Below are 19,405 nucleotides of genomic sequence, written 5' to 3' on the forward strand. Positions count from 1 at the left end.
TTGACTGCTTATTTGCTTCTGTGAGAAATTGGTGAAGGGATGTTTGCCTATTAAAGTCCTAAATGGCTTCATCAAGCCCCAGTACCTGAAGGACTGCCTCTCCCTATATCATCTCCTCAAAGTTTAAAGATCTTGACAAGTAGCTCTTCTCTGTATTCATCAACATCTGAGGCCCTTCTTCATGTGCCTCCTTCATGAGAGGTCCAGAGGGTGGCAACGTGAGAATGGGACTCTTCTGCAGTTGCTCCCCATTTTGTGGGATGCTGTCCCCAGGGAGGCTCACATGGTGCCTTCATCTTTAGGTGTCGGGCAAAAACTTTTCCTTCAACCAGCCCTTTGGCTAATTAATATTCTATGTTCTCTTAAATTTGTTGGGGGGTGGTGGTTATGGGTTTGCTTTGTTTTTGCTCTTGTTTTTATTACGTATTTTGTATTTTTATGCTCTGAACCGGCCCTGAGATCTTCAGATGAAGACCGGTACATAAATTTAATAAATAAATAAATAAAAATAAATATTCCATTGCTAGGTAGGATGCATTAATACAACAACTCCCATTAGTCTCCGCAAACATGGCCAGTGGTCAGGCACGATGGACGCTGAAGTCCAACAACACCTGGAGAGCACCACATTGACTATCCCCATACAGATGGAAAAGTGGGTTTAAAAATACATTTAATAAATAAATGTTATTTGAATAAATATTGTATACCCTTGTTTTAGCTCTTTTATTTCTTAGCTGCACTGACAAAATTTACTAGAGGCTGCCAAATACTGGAAGTCTTTATAAATCAATAAATAAAGCATTATTTGAGATTTTTGTTAAAGGCTTGAATGGCTAATTCCACTCTAATGTCAGTTAATGATTTACCTGCATGCTATTTATCCATTTGTAAGGGGGAAGAAATGCCTGCCACTTTATATTAGCAGGAACAAGCAAAGCAACACGCATACCTCATAAGCATCAGGCGAATGACAACCAACAACAGGCACCTGCCTCATTAATCACAGGTCTTATCAAATTAGCCAATCTACAACAGCTTGCTGCATTTTGAATTTTGCAAGTATCTACTGAATCCACGAGGGTAAAGGCTGGCCCTATCATTGGGCAGAGTAAGGCAATGGTCTCATGCAGCAGATGCTGGCAGTCGGCAGCAGCACGGCTGCTGCCCAGAGCCCCTCATTCTTTCCTCTCTGTGGAAGGAAAGAACTCTACATGCCACATGGCATGCCCTGGACCCCCTAAGCTAGCCAGCTGTCCCAGGTTCACAAGATGATATCATCACTGCTGAAGTTAAGATTCAGCTCCTAGTTCAGCAGGAATGGAAGGTGGGGGTACCATCTTGTCCTTTGCCTCCAGTAGCAAAATGTATTGGACCACCACTGGTGTAGATGCACTCATCAATTGTATGCACCTTCACAAAACAAACTACTGTAATGCCTGGCTAGGGTTGCAATCCTAAACTCACTTACTAAGTCCCACCCAACTTAGCAGGATTGACTTTTGAGTAAAACATTTTATTTTAAGCAATTCTCGACTACCCTTCATCTAATGGATTCCAGCAATAAGCTTAACAAACACACAACATGATTAAGCAGAGGCTATAAATACATAAATAATGGTATTTGGAGAAGGGCCTTAATTAAAGAACTTGATGCACAGGAAGGCTGGTGTGGGAGGAAACACTCCTTCAGGCATTTGGATCCCAAAGCCACTTAGGGCTTTAATAAGTTCAGCACCTGTATAAAATTGTTCTGCATGCAAGGAGAAGCTTTTATCTAAACAATCTTGCATAGTTTTGAAATTCTGGGGGCTTTTGGAGTAGTGGATAAAGCTCTACAATCCTGCCAGTCATCACAGTCTAAAATAAAAGCACATTCCAAGATGGAGTTCATAACTTTTGAGGTGACTAGACCAGGGGTCAGCAGGGGGCCAGTCCACTGTCCCTCAGACCTTGTGGGGGGCCGGACTATATTTTTGGGGAGGGTGGATGAACGAATTCCTATGCCCCACAAATAACCCAGAGATGCATTTTAAATAAAAGGACACATTCTACTCATGTAAAAACATGCTGATTCCCCGACTGTCCTCGGGCTGGATTTAGAAGGCGATTGGGCTGAATCCGGCCCCGGGCCTTAGTTTGCCTACCCATAGACTAGACTAAGGCTGCATACATACCATATATTTAAAGCATACACACACACACACACAAAAGAATAATGGGAATTATAGTTTACACCTCACTGAGCAACAGCACCCTTAACAAACTGTATTTCACAGGATTCCTTAGCGGAGGATAGATATGCTTTAACTGTGTGGTATGTACACAGCAAAGCAAAGAAGCATAGAAATGAATATTCAAAATGTGGCTCTGCAGCACTACACATTAAATTTTAGGCTTTGTGATTGGCTACAGCTCCCTGTGGGTTGTATTCTTTGGCTTGCTCTGCTTCAGGTGAGAAATGGCCCTGAGTGAGGTAGCAAGAGAAGCTGTGCCCTCCTAACCCAGAGCTGGGATTTTAAAATAGCCCAGAATTGTTGTCAACACCCTTCTCAGTGCCATGCTGGTTCAACTGGGAATTATCCCTGCACATCTGAAATGAAGCGACACAAAACGGTTATATTTAGTATTGTTTGTATCTTTCTTTTTTAAAAAAAGTAGTAATCTCAAATTTGGTTAGTCAGGGATGTTTGTGAGACTGCAAAGAAATAAACTGATCAAAATTCTGGTCAGGTTGTCTTGCAGTAGAAAGGAGAAGCAAGCTGAACAGACCAGTGAGCAAACCCTAAATTATTAATCCACCGAACAGTCATTTAGTCGCCCACATTTCACATTCAGGGTTGTTGGTTTTTGCTTTTAAAAAAGGCTTTGTTTAATGAATGGTTTATAAGACAATGAGAAAGGAACCACAGAGTCAAAAGCTCACACTGCAGCTGCTCTGGCTGTCAGCTATTGCAAATGGTGGCAGCGGCTGTTTTTTTAAAACAGGAATGTTTCCTTTAGCACAAACTATATTGCATATGCACACAAAATAGCTCTAACAACACAAATTCAGCAGATTTTTTTTTTTTTGCTAATAAAGGAATGCTGAATCTCCATTGACAGACCTAGCCTCTATTGATATATCCTGATATATCTTAAGCATTCCCAGATTTCTGCACAGAGGGTTGGTATTTTTTTCATGGAGAGGCTGTACTTTTACACAGGAATATGAAGTTGTAGTTAACGAGCAGGGACATGACCCCCCCCTCCCAGAAATAAATGGGAGAACTGCTTCATAGAGTCATTAAAGTTCAGGATGGAGTTAAAAACCAAATATTGAACGCTTTCCAAGAATGTTTTGAGAGTTCACAGTATTTTGAAGCTATTGTTTTCAACTCACACATACAAATGATGTTTGGATTAAAGCCGAGTAGAAACTTTTAAAAATATGGTATGGTGTGGAACGTTTCTAACATGGGGATTGGGAACCCAACCTTACACACATAGAAATGGTCCCCTTTAGAAGACTGCCAATCACACACTGGGGGCATGGTGTCCTGGAGGGACAGAGGTAGGCCTGCACATCCTCACAAGCCCTTTTACCCACTTCAGAAGCAAACACCTTAAAATGCAAAGTTTCTAGCAGACTGACAATAACTAGTGTATGCAATATAGAATTTATTTATCTTTAATAAGGAAAAGGAACACTGATTATATTTGACCCTAAATAACATTTGAAAAAATCCAACCATGTCCTTTCCGCTAGAGACAGCCACAGACAGCATGACATACTAATTGCAGCTTCTTATTGATCTGTTTTCTAACTCCAGTCGATAACGGTCTGTCACTGATGGAGAATCCATTTTCCCTTCTGTTTGCATTGCTTACTGCAATGTGAAGAGCAGCCTAATTATTTGTAATCATAAACTCATCTGCCTTCAAATATGCTAAGTTGTTTTACCGTCACAGTAAGTAATTCATTGTTTCTCGGGTGTGGAATTCCGCAAGAGAGTCATCAGAAGACGACAGTGTGCTTGCGCCAATCTGAATGTGTCTAGATCCTTCCTCCTAGACATACATTCACAGAAGTTACTCGCATTGAATTCAATGGGGCTTCCTTCCACATAAGTAGGAAGCGCAGCCTTACATGGGAGTAACCTCTTTTAAACACAAGGGACTCCCGTTGAAATCAATGTGCATAGGAATGAACTACTAGAATCATGACTGTTTAAGCAGTCAACTTGTAGAGTCTGATTTTTGCTAGCATTTAAAATATTTAATAGCCAGATTAAATATTTAAAATATTTAATCTGGCAGCGGCTACCAGTGTCATAGGAAACAGAGGAAGCTGTTTTATAGCGAGTCAGACAATTGGCCCATCTTGCTCAACACTGCCTACACTAACTGGTAGCAGCTCTTCAGGGTTTTGGCAGGGATGTTTGCCAGCCCACCTAGAGATGCTGGGGATTCAACCTGGGACCTTCTGCATGCAAGGCAGATGCTGTGCCACAGGTATATGGCCTGACCCCTTCCATCTGTGCCATCTTACAGATAGTTAGGTTTATTAAATGTCTGCATCACATTCACCCCTTTTTGACAACAACACTAGCCCAGTAGAACAGCAGCTCAGCATGAGCTGCAGTGTTGCCAACATGGCTTAGTAGCAAGAGGCAAATATCCTAAAGTATGGTTGTTCACACTGCTTTCTGAGTAACAAGCACTGAATTGGCATAGATTAGAGTAGCTGAAATAGTACTCCAGTGATGTACTTTCATATCTAATGCAAAAAAGGCTTAGCAATGGTCATAGCTGCATCATGACAGCAACAAAAATGACACATGTTAAGGTGTAGCTGTCCTTTCTGCTTGTAAACCATGACTCTAAGTGATCATTATATTAGCTGAATAGAACATTTTTCAAATGTTGGCTTCTAAAGTTGTTATCTGTTACTATGCTGCCATGCAGAAGGGGTGGGGGAGAAATCTGGTTTGCATTTTAATAGACCCTACCTAATTCATACCTCTCAGACCAATTTGGAAACCAAAGCCCAGCTATCATTAAAAAACCAAAATATGTGAACAACTATATATAAATATATTTGTTAAAATTAAATTAAAAATGCACTTTATTAGGGGAAACTGCTTGAGGTAATGTGTATAAGTAGGATAAATGCTGATGAATTTCCTTGAGGACATTTTAAAAAAAGTAATGTGGCAAATTGGAGACTAGAGAAATGAGAAACTCAAAGAAAGTGAAATTAACAGATTTGTCCATTCCCTTTAAAACTGAGTAGCAAATCAGATGCAACACAAAAGATCTACAATTGAATCTACCCAATTTTTGAACTTTAAAGAAGCTATGGGGAGGGGGGTTCAGTTTTGACTGGAGAAGCCGCACTAAGGTAGAGAGTGTTTAACGCTTCCCTCCCCCATTTGCCCCATCTATTTTCCACTGCAGCTGCTATGATATCCACTTTTCCCAAGGTGGGGTATGGGGTGTGTCAGGGAACTGCCATCGGCGCAGAGGCGAGAGATAGAGGGGGAACTGTGTTACAGGGAGCCTCCGAAAATCTTGTGAAGCAATTCCTCTTCCGGTGAGGAGGAAACCCCCACCTCCAGTGGAGAAGAGGTGCAAGAGCCAGAGGATGCTAGAAAGAGCCTTAACACTGCAACTGAGCAAGCCGGAGAGGAGGGAAGCACACCCCTGCCTTCGCCCATCATGCACAGTAGCTTGAGGCCCAGGGAGGGGTGGAAAAGGCTGGGGGTGACTAAACTTTTATGTTGGGGGAAGTACAAGAACAGACCACTCCCGGATTCTGCTAGCGATTGAGCCAGACATGAACTTATGACGCTCTGCGCTGTAAATAGTTTGCACCAAAATAAAGCCTGGAAAAGACAGGTCGGAGTCCTGCCTGGTTACTCTCGAGCAACCACAACAGCATCTGACAGGGTGTTAGGCATCTGCATCATGCAGGTATATTTTCCCCTGTAGGACTAATAGCAGCTTTGGAATGAATTTTAGATTTCCTGGGAGATTTTCTAAATTCCAATAAAAAAACAAAGCCAACTGCCTCTAGGCTCCTTTAAAGTAAAAACCAAAAACTTTGATGGAAACAATCTCAAACCTCATGCATCATTTTTGTTTTGGCCCCAATACAAACTTCTCAAGTAAGTTACTTACGGGATCCGAAGGCCCGCAGAAGTCTCGGAATACTTTTTCAGGATCTACTTGCCTAATCTCTAGAGCAACACAAGGGCCTGAGCAAAGTTCTACAACCATCTCCTGCAACAGGAAAAAGGAACAGCTTGTTAAATGGTTTTTATACCTTTTACTCTGCACTGTATATCAATTTGCATCATTTCTTGTTTTAAGAAAATCTAAGCCAGCCCAGACCACTCTCTGCATGTTGTTTTCAAAGGCAGTTCTATCCATTCCAACAGAAATGTTCCTAATGAAATGTGTCAGTTCTCTCATGATTTTTATATATTCTGGGGCTAGTCTGCATTCTTCAACTTCATTGACATAGTGACTCTCATCAGACCACCACTGTGGCCACCACTGTGTTCAATCAATGAAAAAGCGAAAAGCACAGATCCTAATACAGATCCTTGAAGGACTCCATCTTTTACATCCTTCCATTGCTTGAAGTGTCCATTTATTCCTTCTCTTTGCATCCTGTTCTTTAACCAAGTACTGATCCATAAGAGAACTTATTCCATACCACAACATCACCTCTTTGGAATATACTGTACACCGTATTTTTCGCTCTATAAGATGCACCAGACCACAAGACGCACATAGTTTTAGGAGGAGGAAAACAAGAAAAAAATATTCTGAATTTCAGAAGCCAGAACAGCAAGAGGGATCGCTGTGCAGCGAAAGCAGCGCTCCCTCTTGCTGTTCTGGCTTCTGGGATAGCTGCGCAGCCTGCATTCGCTCCATAAGATGCACACACATTTCCCCTTACTTTTTAGGAGGAAAAAAGTGAGTCTTATAGAGCAAAAAATACGGTATTTTATTTCTTTGATTAAGCTTCGTTCTCTCGTGTTCAATTTTAAGCTGTTGGACAAATCAGCTTTATTTCTATTGTGTTATTTGGTTGCTTTAGTTGTATGACTTGACTGATACTTATCATGGATTTACTTATTGACACTAAGTTTTATTTGGAATGGCTAATACTTTAATTTTAAATTGTTGTATTGATATGTTCATCTGACATGTAGTGAACCGGCTTGGATACAACCTTGTGGAAATGTAGTATATAAATAAATGAAAGAATGAATGAATGAAACATCATGCTGTGGTTTTCCAAGCCTCCTTTCCACAGCTGCTGCTGGCAGGGACAAAGGAAGTCGCAATGCATATATCATTTCTCAGTGTGAGGTTAAGTGATCTTAAAAAATTCAGACACTATCCATTTGGTTATGTTGCAACCAAGCCTCTTAGTATCAAGAATTTTTGCTGGAAGAAACCTACTCAACTCAGCCACTGCAGCAATATCAAATACAACTTTTGCCATGTTTCACTATCCATTAAAATATTTGAAAAAGGTAAGTTTTATGTTGAGCCAAACTAAAATCATCACTTGCGCAGTCTGTCTTGCCAATTCAAAAACATTACTAGGTTGAAATCTTTGTGGCTAAGGCGAAGAGCAGCACTGAAAAGTGACTTTATAATCCCTCAAAGCTTGTGCCATGCCCTTGACAATAAGCCTTCAGGACGGTCCATTAAGATTCCATCCAAAATGGGCCCTGAAGCAAAGAGAGACTTTATAGCGCTTACTTACAGCATATTCAGCGACAACCCCTTTGTAAATTGAGTAGAATTCCTCTGCATTTGCGCGGTCCATATAGAACTGCATGTAAGAAAGAACAGAAAGGAAAAGTATTTATTCTGTGTACAGTGGGCACAAGTGAATACATCTCCAAGCATTATTGTTGCCCCTTTTCTTTTCATGCACAACCTGAGGAGACTTTAACTTATTTCTCAATTAATCCCTCACAGAGTATTATGTGGAAAAGCTGATAAAAATTAAAAAGACACCAGAGATCAAGATCCCATTTGTGATTCATTCTTTTTGTTCTGTTTTCCACATGTATGTCTCATCTTATCAAACAAATCACAAAATACCCATATTTGTTTTATTTTATTGCTACTCTTTTGTGTACTATTTAGATTGTACAAAACTCAACAAAGCGCATTTTTAAAAAAGATTCCATTCGCTGCTGCTGCAAGTTCAACTCTGTTAAATGGAGGGGAAGGAGGAATATACAGCACATTCATGCTGGGGGTCAGAGAGCCACATGACAAGGAGGATCTAAATACAGCTGTACCTTAGTTCTCAAATCTAATCCGTTCCGGGAGTCCTGGAATGGTTCGAAAACCAAGGCGTGGCTTCCAATTGGCTGCAGGAGCTTCCTGCACTCAATCGGAAACTGTGGAAGCCGCGTCAGACGTTCAGCTTACAAAGAATGTTCGCAAACTGGAACACTCACTTCCGAGTTTGCAACGTTTGGGAGCCGATTTGTTTGACAACCAAGGTACCAATTTACATTAGAAAGGTAAGCATTACAGTGCTCATTATGCAAGCACTAGCTGGCTTGGAAACAGGTTACTTGAAGGAACACTTTTCCCTGTAGGAGCCTGCTTGAGCGCCAAGATCTTGTAGGGAAGCCCTTTTCTCAGTCCTGCCATTTCATAGAATCATAGAGTTGGAAGAGACCACAAGGGCCATCGAGTCCAACCCCCTGCCAAGCAGGAAACACCATCAGAGCACTCCTGACATATGGTTGTCAAGCCTCTGCTTAAAGACCTCCAAAGAAGGAGACTCCACCACACTCCTTGGCAGCAAATTCCACTGTCAAACAGCTCTTACTGTCAGGAAGTTCTTCCTAATGTTTAGGTGGAATCTTCTTTCTTGTAGTTTGGATCCATTGCTCCGTGTCCGCTTCTCTGGAGCAGCAGAAAACAACCTTTCTCCCTCCTCTATGTGACATCCTTTTATATATTTGAACATGGCTATCATATCACCCCTTAACCTCCTCTTCTCCAGGCTAAACATGCCCAGCTCCCTTAGCCGTTCCTCATAAGGCATCGTTTCCAGGCCTTTGACCATTTTGGTTGCCCTCCTCTGGACACGTTCCAGTTTGTCAGTGTCCTTCTTGAACTGTGGTGCCCAGAACTGGACACAGTACTCCAGGTGAGGTCTGACCAGAGTAGAATACAGTGGCACTATTACTTCCCTTGATCTAGATGCTATACTCCTATTGATGCAGCCCAGAATTGCATTGGCTTTTTAAGCTGCCGCGTCACACTGTTGGCTCATGTCAAGTTTGTGGTCAACCAGACTCTAGAGTGCATTTGGCAGGGGCACAAGAGAAGGCCTTTTCAGTGTCTGCGCTCCAGCTTTGGGGCTCCCTCCCTCCCACAGTCCAATTGCCCCCTTGTCTGTTGACCCTCCAGTGCCAAGTAAATACCTTTTCATTTTGACAAACCTTTGGCCTGCCAGGGCAACTTGTTTATTGCAATGCTCAAGGTGTTTAATTGCCGACTGTTTTTATACTTGGATTTTTATTGTTCTGACTTTTATCTGCTCTTTTGTATTTGTGTTGGTTATATAACCTCTAGCACCTCTACTGTATTTTTATCTTGTCGCTGTTAGCAGCCATGAGCAACATGGCAGGATACAAATGGAAGTAATAAATAATAATAAATAATAGACAGTTGTCTAAATAATGGCATATATATATATATATATATATATATATATATATATATATATATGGGTGGTGCTGTGGGTTAAACCCCAGAGCCTAGGGCTTGCCGATCAGAGAGTTGGCGGTTCAAAACCCTGCGACGGGGTGAGCTCCCGTTGCTCGGTCCCTGCTCCTGCCCACCTACCAGTTCGAAAGCACGTCAAAGTGCAAGTAGATATATAGGTACCGCTCCGGAGGGAAGGTAAATGGCGTTTCTGTGCGCTGCTCTGGTTCGCCAGAAGTGGCTTAGTCATGCTGGCCACATGACCCGGAGTACGCTGGCTCCCTCGGCCAGTAAAGCAAGATGAGCACCGCAACCCCAGAGTTGTCCGCAACTGGACCTAATGATCAGGGGTCCCTTCACCTTTACATATATATATATATATATATATATATATATATATATATATATATATATAGTGTAAAACATGCATATACACCTACTACATAAGTCAGTTCTGACAAGCTGGCTAGCATTATTTTAGTTTTAAAGACTAAGTAACCTTGATAAGTCAAAGTCAGCCTTAGTCAAAGTCAGCCAAAAGGAACTGAGCTTATATTGAAATGCGGCATAATAAGGTGTTGTTTACCCACCTGTTGAGATGGAAGGAAGAAAAATACAGAGACAGCAAGAATGAAAATTGTGCATAAATGAGAAAGAAGGCAACAGCTCTCACTGTTCCTCTGTGAGCAAAACCAGGCAGACACTGCTCAATATAGACTATTTGCAGCCTGTTCCTGTCCATTTCTATCAACCAATTTCAATGGGGATTTACTCCCAAATATAGCTTTCTCCTCCTCTGGTAATGATTTTGGGGGGTATAGTAGGGTTGAAAAGGCTATTTTTTATTTTCTGTATTCTGCAAGAGAGCAGACTGGGAACCTGACACCCTTTAAAAATAGGCAGGTGTAAGAGGAAGCTGATATGTATGGAGTTGCTTCTTGAAGGAAAGGCTTTGCCCAGGTGAAATGCATTAAAAAGCTAGTGTAGGAGAGAGTGCAACAGGTGGCAAAGGTTGCTTTTCCCTCATCTCATGAGAGAAAAGGTCTGATCAAAGACCAAGAAGAAAGAGTTACCATCTGCAAGGCTGAAATATCAAATCCTCCATCAAGTATTGCTTTTATTATCTTCCCAGTCAGACCTGTGAAGAAAAAGGTTTGGGTTACAGAAATTCGTCTCAAATGCTGGGGTCCTGGGACTACTTTGCTATAGTACATCAAACATTTATAATACAGTTGCTTTTATGAGAACACTTGTGTCTTGCACATTTACTTGGGGTATATGAGGCAGGCACATTGCTCATATGGGCTCACAATAACCATAAAAGGCTGTGACCAAGTCAGGAAGAAATGTCACTGTTTAGGCTCCTTGCAACTCAACAGTAACCAAATTTAACCAGAAGTAGATCCCACTGAAATCACTTCCAAGTAAAAATGATTAGGATTATGCTATACAACACTGATTTTTCACACTTAAGGTGAAGTAAAATACACCCAAATTATGCAAACTACCCTTCCCTTTTATAGGCTTTATCCCCAAATAGTGCAACTCATTCAATTTGTATAGTTTTTCTACCTGGCCTAACATTAGAGATGTGCAAATATTGCTACATTTTGGGGAAAGTGAGAAACAGTGCAAGAAACAGAGAGCTAGCTAGGTGAGAAAAAAGATCACAGATGCTGTGACATATGATCCCAATATAAAACAGAAAGACAAATTTAAATGCATGCATTATCCTTAACACTGAAGCCTTTCACAAACAGGAGTTTCACTTTTCAAATATATGCCCAGCTCTGTAACAGCTAAGTATAACTTTTTTTTCCTGTAAAAATCTGGGTTTTGATTTCTGCACCAAAAACAAGTTCATGCCTACATTTGAGTTTTGGATAATGAGGAAAGCACTTGACGAATATTTTGGTGCCCATAAAACATGGAGGGGGGATTAAACTTATTTTAAAATATTCAGACCTCACTCAATAAGGAAACTGCTATTTAAAAATTAGGAAGACTACATCTTTAAAATGTGATTACTCTAAGCCAAATCAGAGCCACAGATTAAGTGTTCGTTTAGGATTTAATTTTTAGTGACAAAGTACAAAAGAAATCACAGGCATTACTAAATACAACTGAAGGAATGTAATACTAATCCTAGCAAAAATGCATAACAAATAACTCTGGGCATAAAAAAAACAAGAGAGGGAAGGTTTTATGTCTCCAAGACAGCATTAGGTTACTAGGCACCAATACGGAACAGATAATCTTCAAGCGCATTTTAATCAGATGAAGTGATGCGGTACAACATCTACTCTGCAGTTTAACAATTCACTGCTTTGTGACACATAAGGACAAATTCAAAGAAAGCAGATCTAAAAACTTAAAAGTAATCAGAGGGTGCTGGCTTTGGTAAAAGCTGCACATGCATGAACAACTACGGGTTGGAACAACAACCTTTTGCGTTTTGAGATCTAGAGATTAATCTATTAATTGGCTTGCCAGTTAGTCAGCTATGGCATTCAGAACACACACCGCTAAATCTGTTTGAATTCCGAAATGTTCAAAAACCAAGGCACAGCTTCTGATTGGTGCAGATGCCCTGGAAACAATAGCCGACAGCCACATTGGACGTTTGGCTTCCGAAAAATGTTCGAAAACCGGAACACTTACTTCCGGGTTTTCAGCATTTGAGTACCAAGGCACTTGAGAACCAAGGTACCACTGTATCTGCTTTAGGCAATTTTTTACAGTCTTCAACTCTAATATAAAAATCAATGCACAAGGGCAAGAGGAGAATACAGCTGGAAGAAGCGGGTGGGATTAAGAAGAAAGAAGGTGTCCTCCTCCTTGTGTGAATACTGGGAGGAAGGTTGTTGGTAAATCCCAGAGCTCCCTTATCAAAACCTCAGTTTACTGGGCATAAGTCCAATAAGAACATACATTATGGGAGTGCTTTAACAGTTCTTAAGATATGATCTGTAGAGGACTTTGCACTGCCAATTCAGCTGATGTATAATAATTCATATAGAGCCTGTGGACTTTGATCTCTTAGATCTCAACCTAAGTTGAAACTATAATCATGTTCCTCTTAGCTGACCTCCTTTTGAATTACAATTTATGCAAAACACCATGGGAAAAAGGTATGCATTTTGCATTCTGGGTCTCGCCACACTTCTTGTCCTCAATTATATCTCACTACAATTGCCTTCAAAGGATAATACTTACAACACAGATAAATTCGGCACAGCTGACGGACCTGGAAAATCAACTGCCTCGCTCTGTGATTAAATTCTAAGAAGCTGCAGCAGATATACTCTGCTTAATTTAGAAGCCCTCACCCATCTTTACAGATTGGGAACAGCAACCATTGTCTGTGGTTACTAGGTGCAGGGAAAGCACATTCTGAGCACAGGATTTCTCTTGCAAAGTCACAAGATACAGGGTCAACCAATAATCCCTATTTTTGTTCCTTTATTAAACAAGGCTGCACATGGGCAGCAGCTCACTCCACGTGGACTGAATACGAGTCTCAGCTAAGATCTAGAGAAACCACCAAAGTGGGGGGGGGATACAAAAAACTAAGCCAAAGACATAAATTATCATCTACCTTGGCTCCCTGCTCCCAAAACATGGGTTCAGGTGGAAAAGCAAAGCTAAGATACAAGAGGACTTCACAGCCATTGAGAATCAGCTCTCTGCAGGAAACATGAGGTCCTCAGCAGTACCAAGAGGCCCCCAAGACAAAGCTTGTATCAGGTTTGCCAAGGACAGATTCAAACCCAGAAGCTTTTTAAAATGAGAAATCCGGGTGAGCATCTGTGTCTTCCTCCACTATTATTGAGTGAACTGAAGCTAAAAGCCCACAATAAGGACAGAGAAAAGATAAGAACCCATGGTCTCGGCTTTAAATTATGACCAATATTTTTAATCAGTAGATGGTGGAATAATTTAGATGAAAATTTAAGAAGAAAAACAACAACATGTGTATTTAAATACAGGTAAAAACTGAACAGTTGCAGGCCTCTTGAAGATAGGTATTGGCAATCTCTGAAAAGCACTTCCATTATTTCCATAACAAAGTAGAAGGGGCAGGAAGAAAAGACAGTTTTAAATCATAAAAGCAAACGTTGCACTGAAAGATGGTAGATAGCTGAGAGGAGTGATGTATTTAAGCATCTGGGAGCAACTTCCAATAATGCAATGGACAGATTTTATTTGCAATTGTCAGATTAGTTCCAGCAGAAATAGGATGGGCGCTGGCTGTTTTGACAGCACAATCCTATACATTTCTATGTAGAATTAAGTCCCAGTGAGATGAGCTAGTTACTCCAAGGTAACTGGATATAGAATTGCAGCCTTAGTTTTTTAAAGTAAGGCAAGTAGAAGGGTTGTCACTAAGAAATATGCAGATCTTTTCCCAAGTACCCATAAGTCATATAATAGGCACCAGCATTTTGGATTGATAAGATAGCATGCAAATCATTTTGCCACAAGGAATTGTAATATTTTCTGCAACAGACTAACATGCCTTCCTCTAGGCATCATTTAGAAAAGTAGTGAATGCTGGCTTTGGATAACTTGAATACAGCTGACGCATACTGATTCACATGCGCCTTATCCCACCATATAATGATTTATGACAGTTGCCTAGTGGTGGAAAAGCCACAGAATCTTCACTTGTAAGAAGTTTAAATATGCTCCAGCTGCCCCCTCAAATGCCTGGTAACGATGTCGAATCTTCCATATCAACTTTTAGGAAGAGGGGTCTAAAAACTACAATGCCCCAAAGGTTGCATAGATCACAATAAGGTTCTGATTAGCATTTACTTCTTATACAAATTTGTTTTAGAAATTATCAGCGGCTGAACCAAAGCATATAATCATACTGTAAACAGTCTTAATCATTTCCCAATGTTTGATGGTAGGGAAAGGAAGCAGTTTTCTATATAAGGTTATGTTTAGACATCAACCATTTCAGCTGATCTGATGAAGAAACAACACAAAGAACTCCACCAAAATTAATATGTTTTCAATAAATCACAAGGATTTTTAAGTGCTAACTCTGTATTTTAGTACTGCATGTGTAAATTAGTCTAAGGCAGGCATGGGGAGTTTGTGGCTCTCCAGATGTTGCCAGATTATAACTGGTTTAAAGGAAGGCTAAAATTCTGTTGGACATGTTTCCAGGTACCCAAGTGACCTGAAAAGGAAGTGCATCTATGTCCTCCAATTCAAAGTCTCCCCTTGCCCTGATTGCTTTATTTGGCGGAAAAGGTAATATCATCTGTTTGAACGTATTTCCAAAAAAGGTGATGCCAGGTGTGTGTGTGTGTGGGTGTGTGGGTGTGTGTGTGTATAACAATGGTGTACATTGAGGCCATCTTGCAGCCCTTTAGGAGTTGGGTTACTCTGTCGCAGAATGCTTTGTTAGCTTGTCTGTCACAGAATGCTTCTTCTCTTCCAGACGAAGGGAACAAAGTTACCAAGATGGAAGTGTGGCAAGGACATCAGAGATGCTCAGCATCTGGTCACCACCACCCACTCAGCTTCTTCTTCATTTGCCTCTGGTTAGGAGGTCAGACATTACAGGTTATGTGGTATTTTGCTACTTACACACACATGGGCCTTCTATGGACAAGTACATTGGTACCTCAGGTTACATACACTTCAGGTTACATACTGTGATGGGATGGTGAGCTGCTTGTGCGTAAAATCCTGATCCCTCAGAGTTTGGCTAAGTTCCCAAACCTCTGTCTGTGATGGAGCTCCTTAAGCATGGCTCCATCAATCGCTCGTTGAATCGGACAGTGGGCGTTTACGGAACTTCTTCCAGCATAAAAGCTCCTTAACGGAAACGCGTCTTCTGGACTCTCGGCGTGACAGTTTCCGCCGAGGAGTGGGTGTCCCTACGGGAGGTCCTGAAACCTCCCCACTGTTCTCGCTTGAAGTGTCTCTGAGCCCTCCCTCCGACTCACTTTCCCTTGGAACTCCACTTCTCCCCCTGCTGGTCCCCTCCTCCGCTGAGTGGTCTCTCTCACCCTCCATGAGCCCTTTCACCTCCTTCGTCTCAGATGACAGTTCCCTGACACATACGCTTCAGGTTACAGACTCCGCTAAACCAGAAATAGTGCTTCAGGTTAAGAACTTTGCTTCAGGATGAGAACAGAAATTGTGCTCTGGCGGCGCGGCAGCAACAGGAGGCCCCATTAGCTAAAGTGGTGCTTCAGGTTAAGAACAGTTTCAGGTTAAGAACAGACCTCCAGAACAAATTAAGTTCTTAACCTGAGGTACCACTGTATCTTCAAATATCTAAAGCATGCAGCCTTGTAGCAGTACAGAGAACATCAACCGCTGTTGAACATAATTTCTCAAACGCAAGTATTTATGCAATTTGGTCTGTGTTAAATTTCAACAAGCTGGGAGCTAAAATAAAATAAAAACATAACTTTCTTACCTCCAGCCATGCACAAAACACATATGGTAGCAATAGTGCAAGTCTAAATCTAGGCAGCTATTCAGCTAAGAAGAGAGATGCTGAAGGGCACTTTCAGCCAAGGGTCAGGTCAGTGTCACCTACCTTCTTTAACTGCGTGAGGCTTAATAACACAACAAGTACAGTGTGTGTATTTTGCAGTGTTTGCAGGTCCACGGCCTCCACTGGAGGGAAAGAACAACTCCAGCTCCTGAAAATAATTGGAATTAAATACATTTAATTGTGCACAACTGCATGATTCATAGTCACAGGACACCAGTTATGTTTATGAGGGTCAGAGTCATATTCCCAAAGCAATATTGAAATCCTACGTCCTCCCCCATTTATTATTATCTAGCCGTTGGCTGTATTTCAAAGTACTCTGTGACGCTTTCCTCCAGAAGCATGGTTTTGAACATATTTACACTTACACTCCATTAAACCCCATACACATATGGTATTCCATTAAGCTTCACGTTCAAATTTGCTCATGCTGCTACCTATGCAAAGGGAACTACTCACCTTCCATAATTTAAGATATGTTCTGAGTGAGCACAAACATAGGGCATCTGCCCTTCAATACAACATTTTTAAAAGACTAATTCCATTCTTCCTGGCAAGCATCCTTTACAAGGTGAACTCACCTTGCTAGGTTTTGTACCAATAAGACAAATTACCTGGATTTCATGATTAACATAATTTTCAGACTTTGTAATGACAAAATGTTGAAAAAAAATCTTGCCTTAACTGTAGAGCGGCTCTATAATCATATTTGTAAGCCACTTTCCCCCAATGACATCTTTCAGACCATCTTGTATGCTTAAGGAATGCCTAACAAGCATCAGAATCACGGGTGCCTGCCCTTTGGCTTTCTTGTTTCTTCCCCTCCCTTGGGAGAAGAGGTACAAAGCAATGCACTGGAAGAGTGAGAGGAGAACAGAGAGGATAGGAGTGGAAGATTCACAGGTAGAAAAAAGGCCAGGCACAGCCAACCAAGAGAAGAGAAAGGACAACTATATCCCCATCTCTGCAAGTGGGGAGAAACAAGGCTTGAAGGGAGGAAGAAAACGTCAACAGCACAGAGACCAACCCATGGTGAGATGTTTCTGGCCATCTTGCATGGTTGAGTGTTGGAGTCTCTCTATCCCCGGGAATGGAAAACCTCACACCCATGGTTACAAAACTCACAAAAAGCAGAAGCAAATCCTAGAAGTGGTATGTCTTACATGCCGATAGAGATACTGCCCTGGATAACTCAGTGGGTGACAAACTGTAAATGCAACCTACTATTGGTTGGGAAGGAACAAAGCAACCTTTAACTATAACAAATTCTAACAGGTGGTCCCTTCATTTGTATGCAGGGCAAACGATTTAGTCCAGGTTGACTTTAATAGCTATTTCTTTCTTCGCAGAACAATTTACAGATGCTGCATCCTACAGGTTTCCTTGGTAACTGGTACAAGGCTACATAACAGTTTGTGCTACCTGCTCATTCAATACACAATCCGAACCACTGTGCACCACTCCAATAATTATGAAGTAAAACAAAAACACTAGGGTATTAGAATTTGTAGTCACGTCTAAGAGAACTGTGCAACTAAATACTTAGTTTAAAAGCGAAAAATGAACTATATTTTTAAAAGCACAGCTGTAATCCCTCCAAGGCAAAAGCATTTCAAAATAACTCAATTTACCACCATTTTGTTCTTTCTCAGCCTATATTAAATGATCCCTGCAGCATTTCAGGGCAAAGAAACATCAACACAGCAATAAATCATACAACTGTAGAGTTGGAAGGTACCCAAGGGTCATCTAGTCCAACCCTCTGCAATGCAGGTGACCCATATAGGGATCGAACCTGCAATCCTGGCGTTACCAGCACCAGCTAACCAACTGAGCTACCTGGCTTCCCAGTATGCTCCTCAATACCCCATTGGCTACTGACGGTCCCTATTCTCTGATCTAAACTGTCCCTATTTTTTTACTTTTTGGGAAATGCCTGTTAAAATGTTGTTAATGTGAATTGCTAGCACTGTTGTTCTTTAGGGTTCAAGTCTCTCTCCAGTTCAACATCTGAGTGGGGTGGCGCTGGAAGCATCTTCTCTTCCTCCAGAGCACATGCAGTGTTAAGCCCACACACATGAGCAGAGAGCTGCAATGTACTGTAGTTCACAGCTTACCAATTTCATAAGCTATGGAGGTTTGTTTTGCACAGATGCTAACAAATTGTAGGTGCTTAAATCAGCAAAAGACAGTCGACTTCAGGGTAGCTTAATAAGGCACACATGAGGTGGAGCAGAGACTTAAACTAAGTGCAATAATAGTACGTGTGGAGATCTTGGTATGAGAAGGACTCTCCTCCCTGGAAGGGAGGGGAGTGGTTGTGGGCGGGAGCCCGAGCCCCGCCTCCCTCTCTCACCTGGCTGGCGCCCGCCCCCGCCGGTGGGACAACCAACCAGGTGTCACCGTGGGGGCGTTTCTATTGCAGCCTATATGCTGCGGCGCCAGCCCCTCCTCGGCCTCATTTCCCTTCGTCCCGTCGCGAGTCACCCACCCTCCATTCCCTCTAGCTTAGGGTCTTAATCTCTCTCTGACCTTGCTATGGACCTTAGGTTGGTCGCCCTGGTTGTCCGGGGGGCCTGGTAGGAATTTTTTCCATTTGGCATTAGGCTTCTTGGTTTTTTCGCCTACCTCGTAGCAATCGTCACAACTTTATGGTATTGGTGGGTAGGTTAGGCATTGGAAATATGTGTTGTGGTGTCGAAGAGCTAGGTGTGGCCATCGCCTATGCCTTCAATATTTTGGGTATTCCGTTAAAGGAATCTGGCGGTCGTGTATTCTGTCCGATGCCTGCTGGGCGGGAGGGCATGGCACGACCCCCGGTAACATCAGGGGAGAGCTTATAGTTGGATGAGCATCAACAGGCTCCACCTACTGGTGAATACACCCAGTCGTTATAGTCATCCAATGCCTAAGCCAATACCTTTTCACTGCTGTAATCAATAAAGTTGTGGCCTTTTCTTGCCCATTAACCTTATATCACGTGTCTGTGTCTACTCATTTCACATCGCGGGGGTTGGGTCCTCGAACCACAATCAGGTGTTACAAGGTGCTGTGATGGGTTTGAGAGCACACACTTACATTTTAAATGCATGGTCCAAGATATTAAACTTTCTTTCTTCCTCTCAAAGTTTGCCTTCT

The 19,405-nt window shown here is 41.7% G+C and overlaps 1 protein-coding gene across 4 annotated transcripts in view; it reads right to left on the reverse strand.

Moving 5' to 3' along the window:
* The window catches only part of NME7 (NME/NM23 family member 7), a 66,542-nt gene that overhangs the window by 22,783 nt on the left and 24,354 nt on the right, over window positions 1-19,405 (reverse strand). For all 4 annotated transcript variants that reach the window (XM_083611681.1, XM_083611682.1, XM_083611683.1 and 1 more), the window contains 4 exons: window positions 16,310-16,415; window positions 10,815-10,879; window positions 7,769-7,837; window positions 6,163-6,264 (listed from right to left, as the gene is read on the reverse strand). In XM_083611681.1, the coding sequence (XP_083467807.1) occupies window positions 6,163-6,264; window positions 7,769-7,837; window positions 10,815-10,879; window positions 16,310-16,415 (342 nt within the window). The remainder of the gene's footprint in view (window positions 1-6,162; window positions 6,265-7,768; window positions 7,838-10,814; window positions 10,880-16,309; window positions 16,416-19,405) is intronic.

Source organism: Podarcis filfolensis (assembly GCF_964270895.1).
Source record: "Podarcis filfolensis genome assembly, chromosome: 4".
Lineage (NCBI taxonomy): Eukaryota > Metazoa > Chordata > Lepidosauria > Squamata > Lacertidae > Podarcis > Podarcis filfolensis.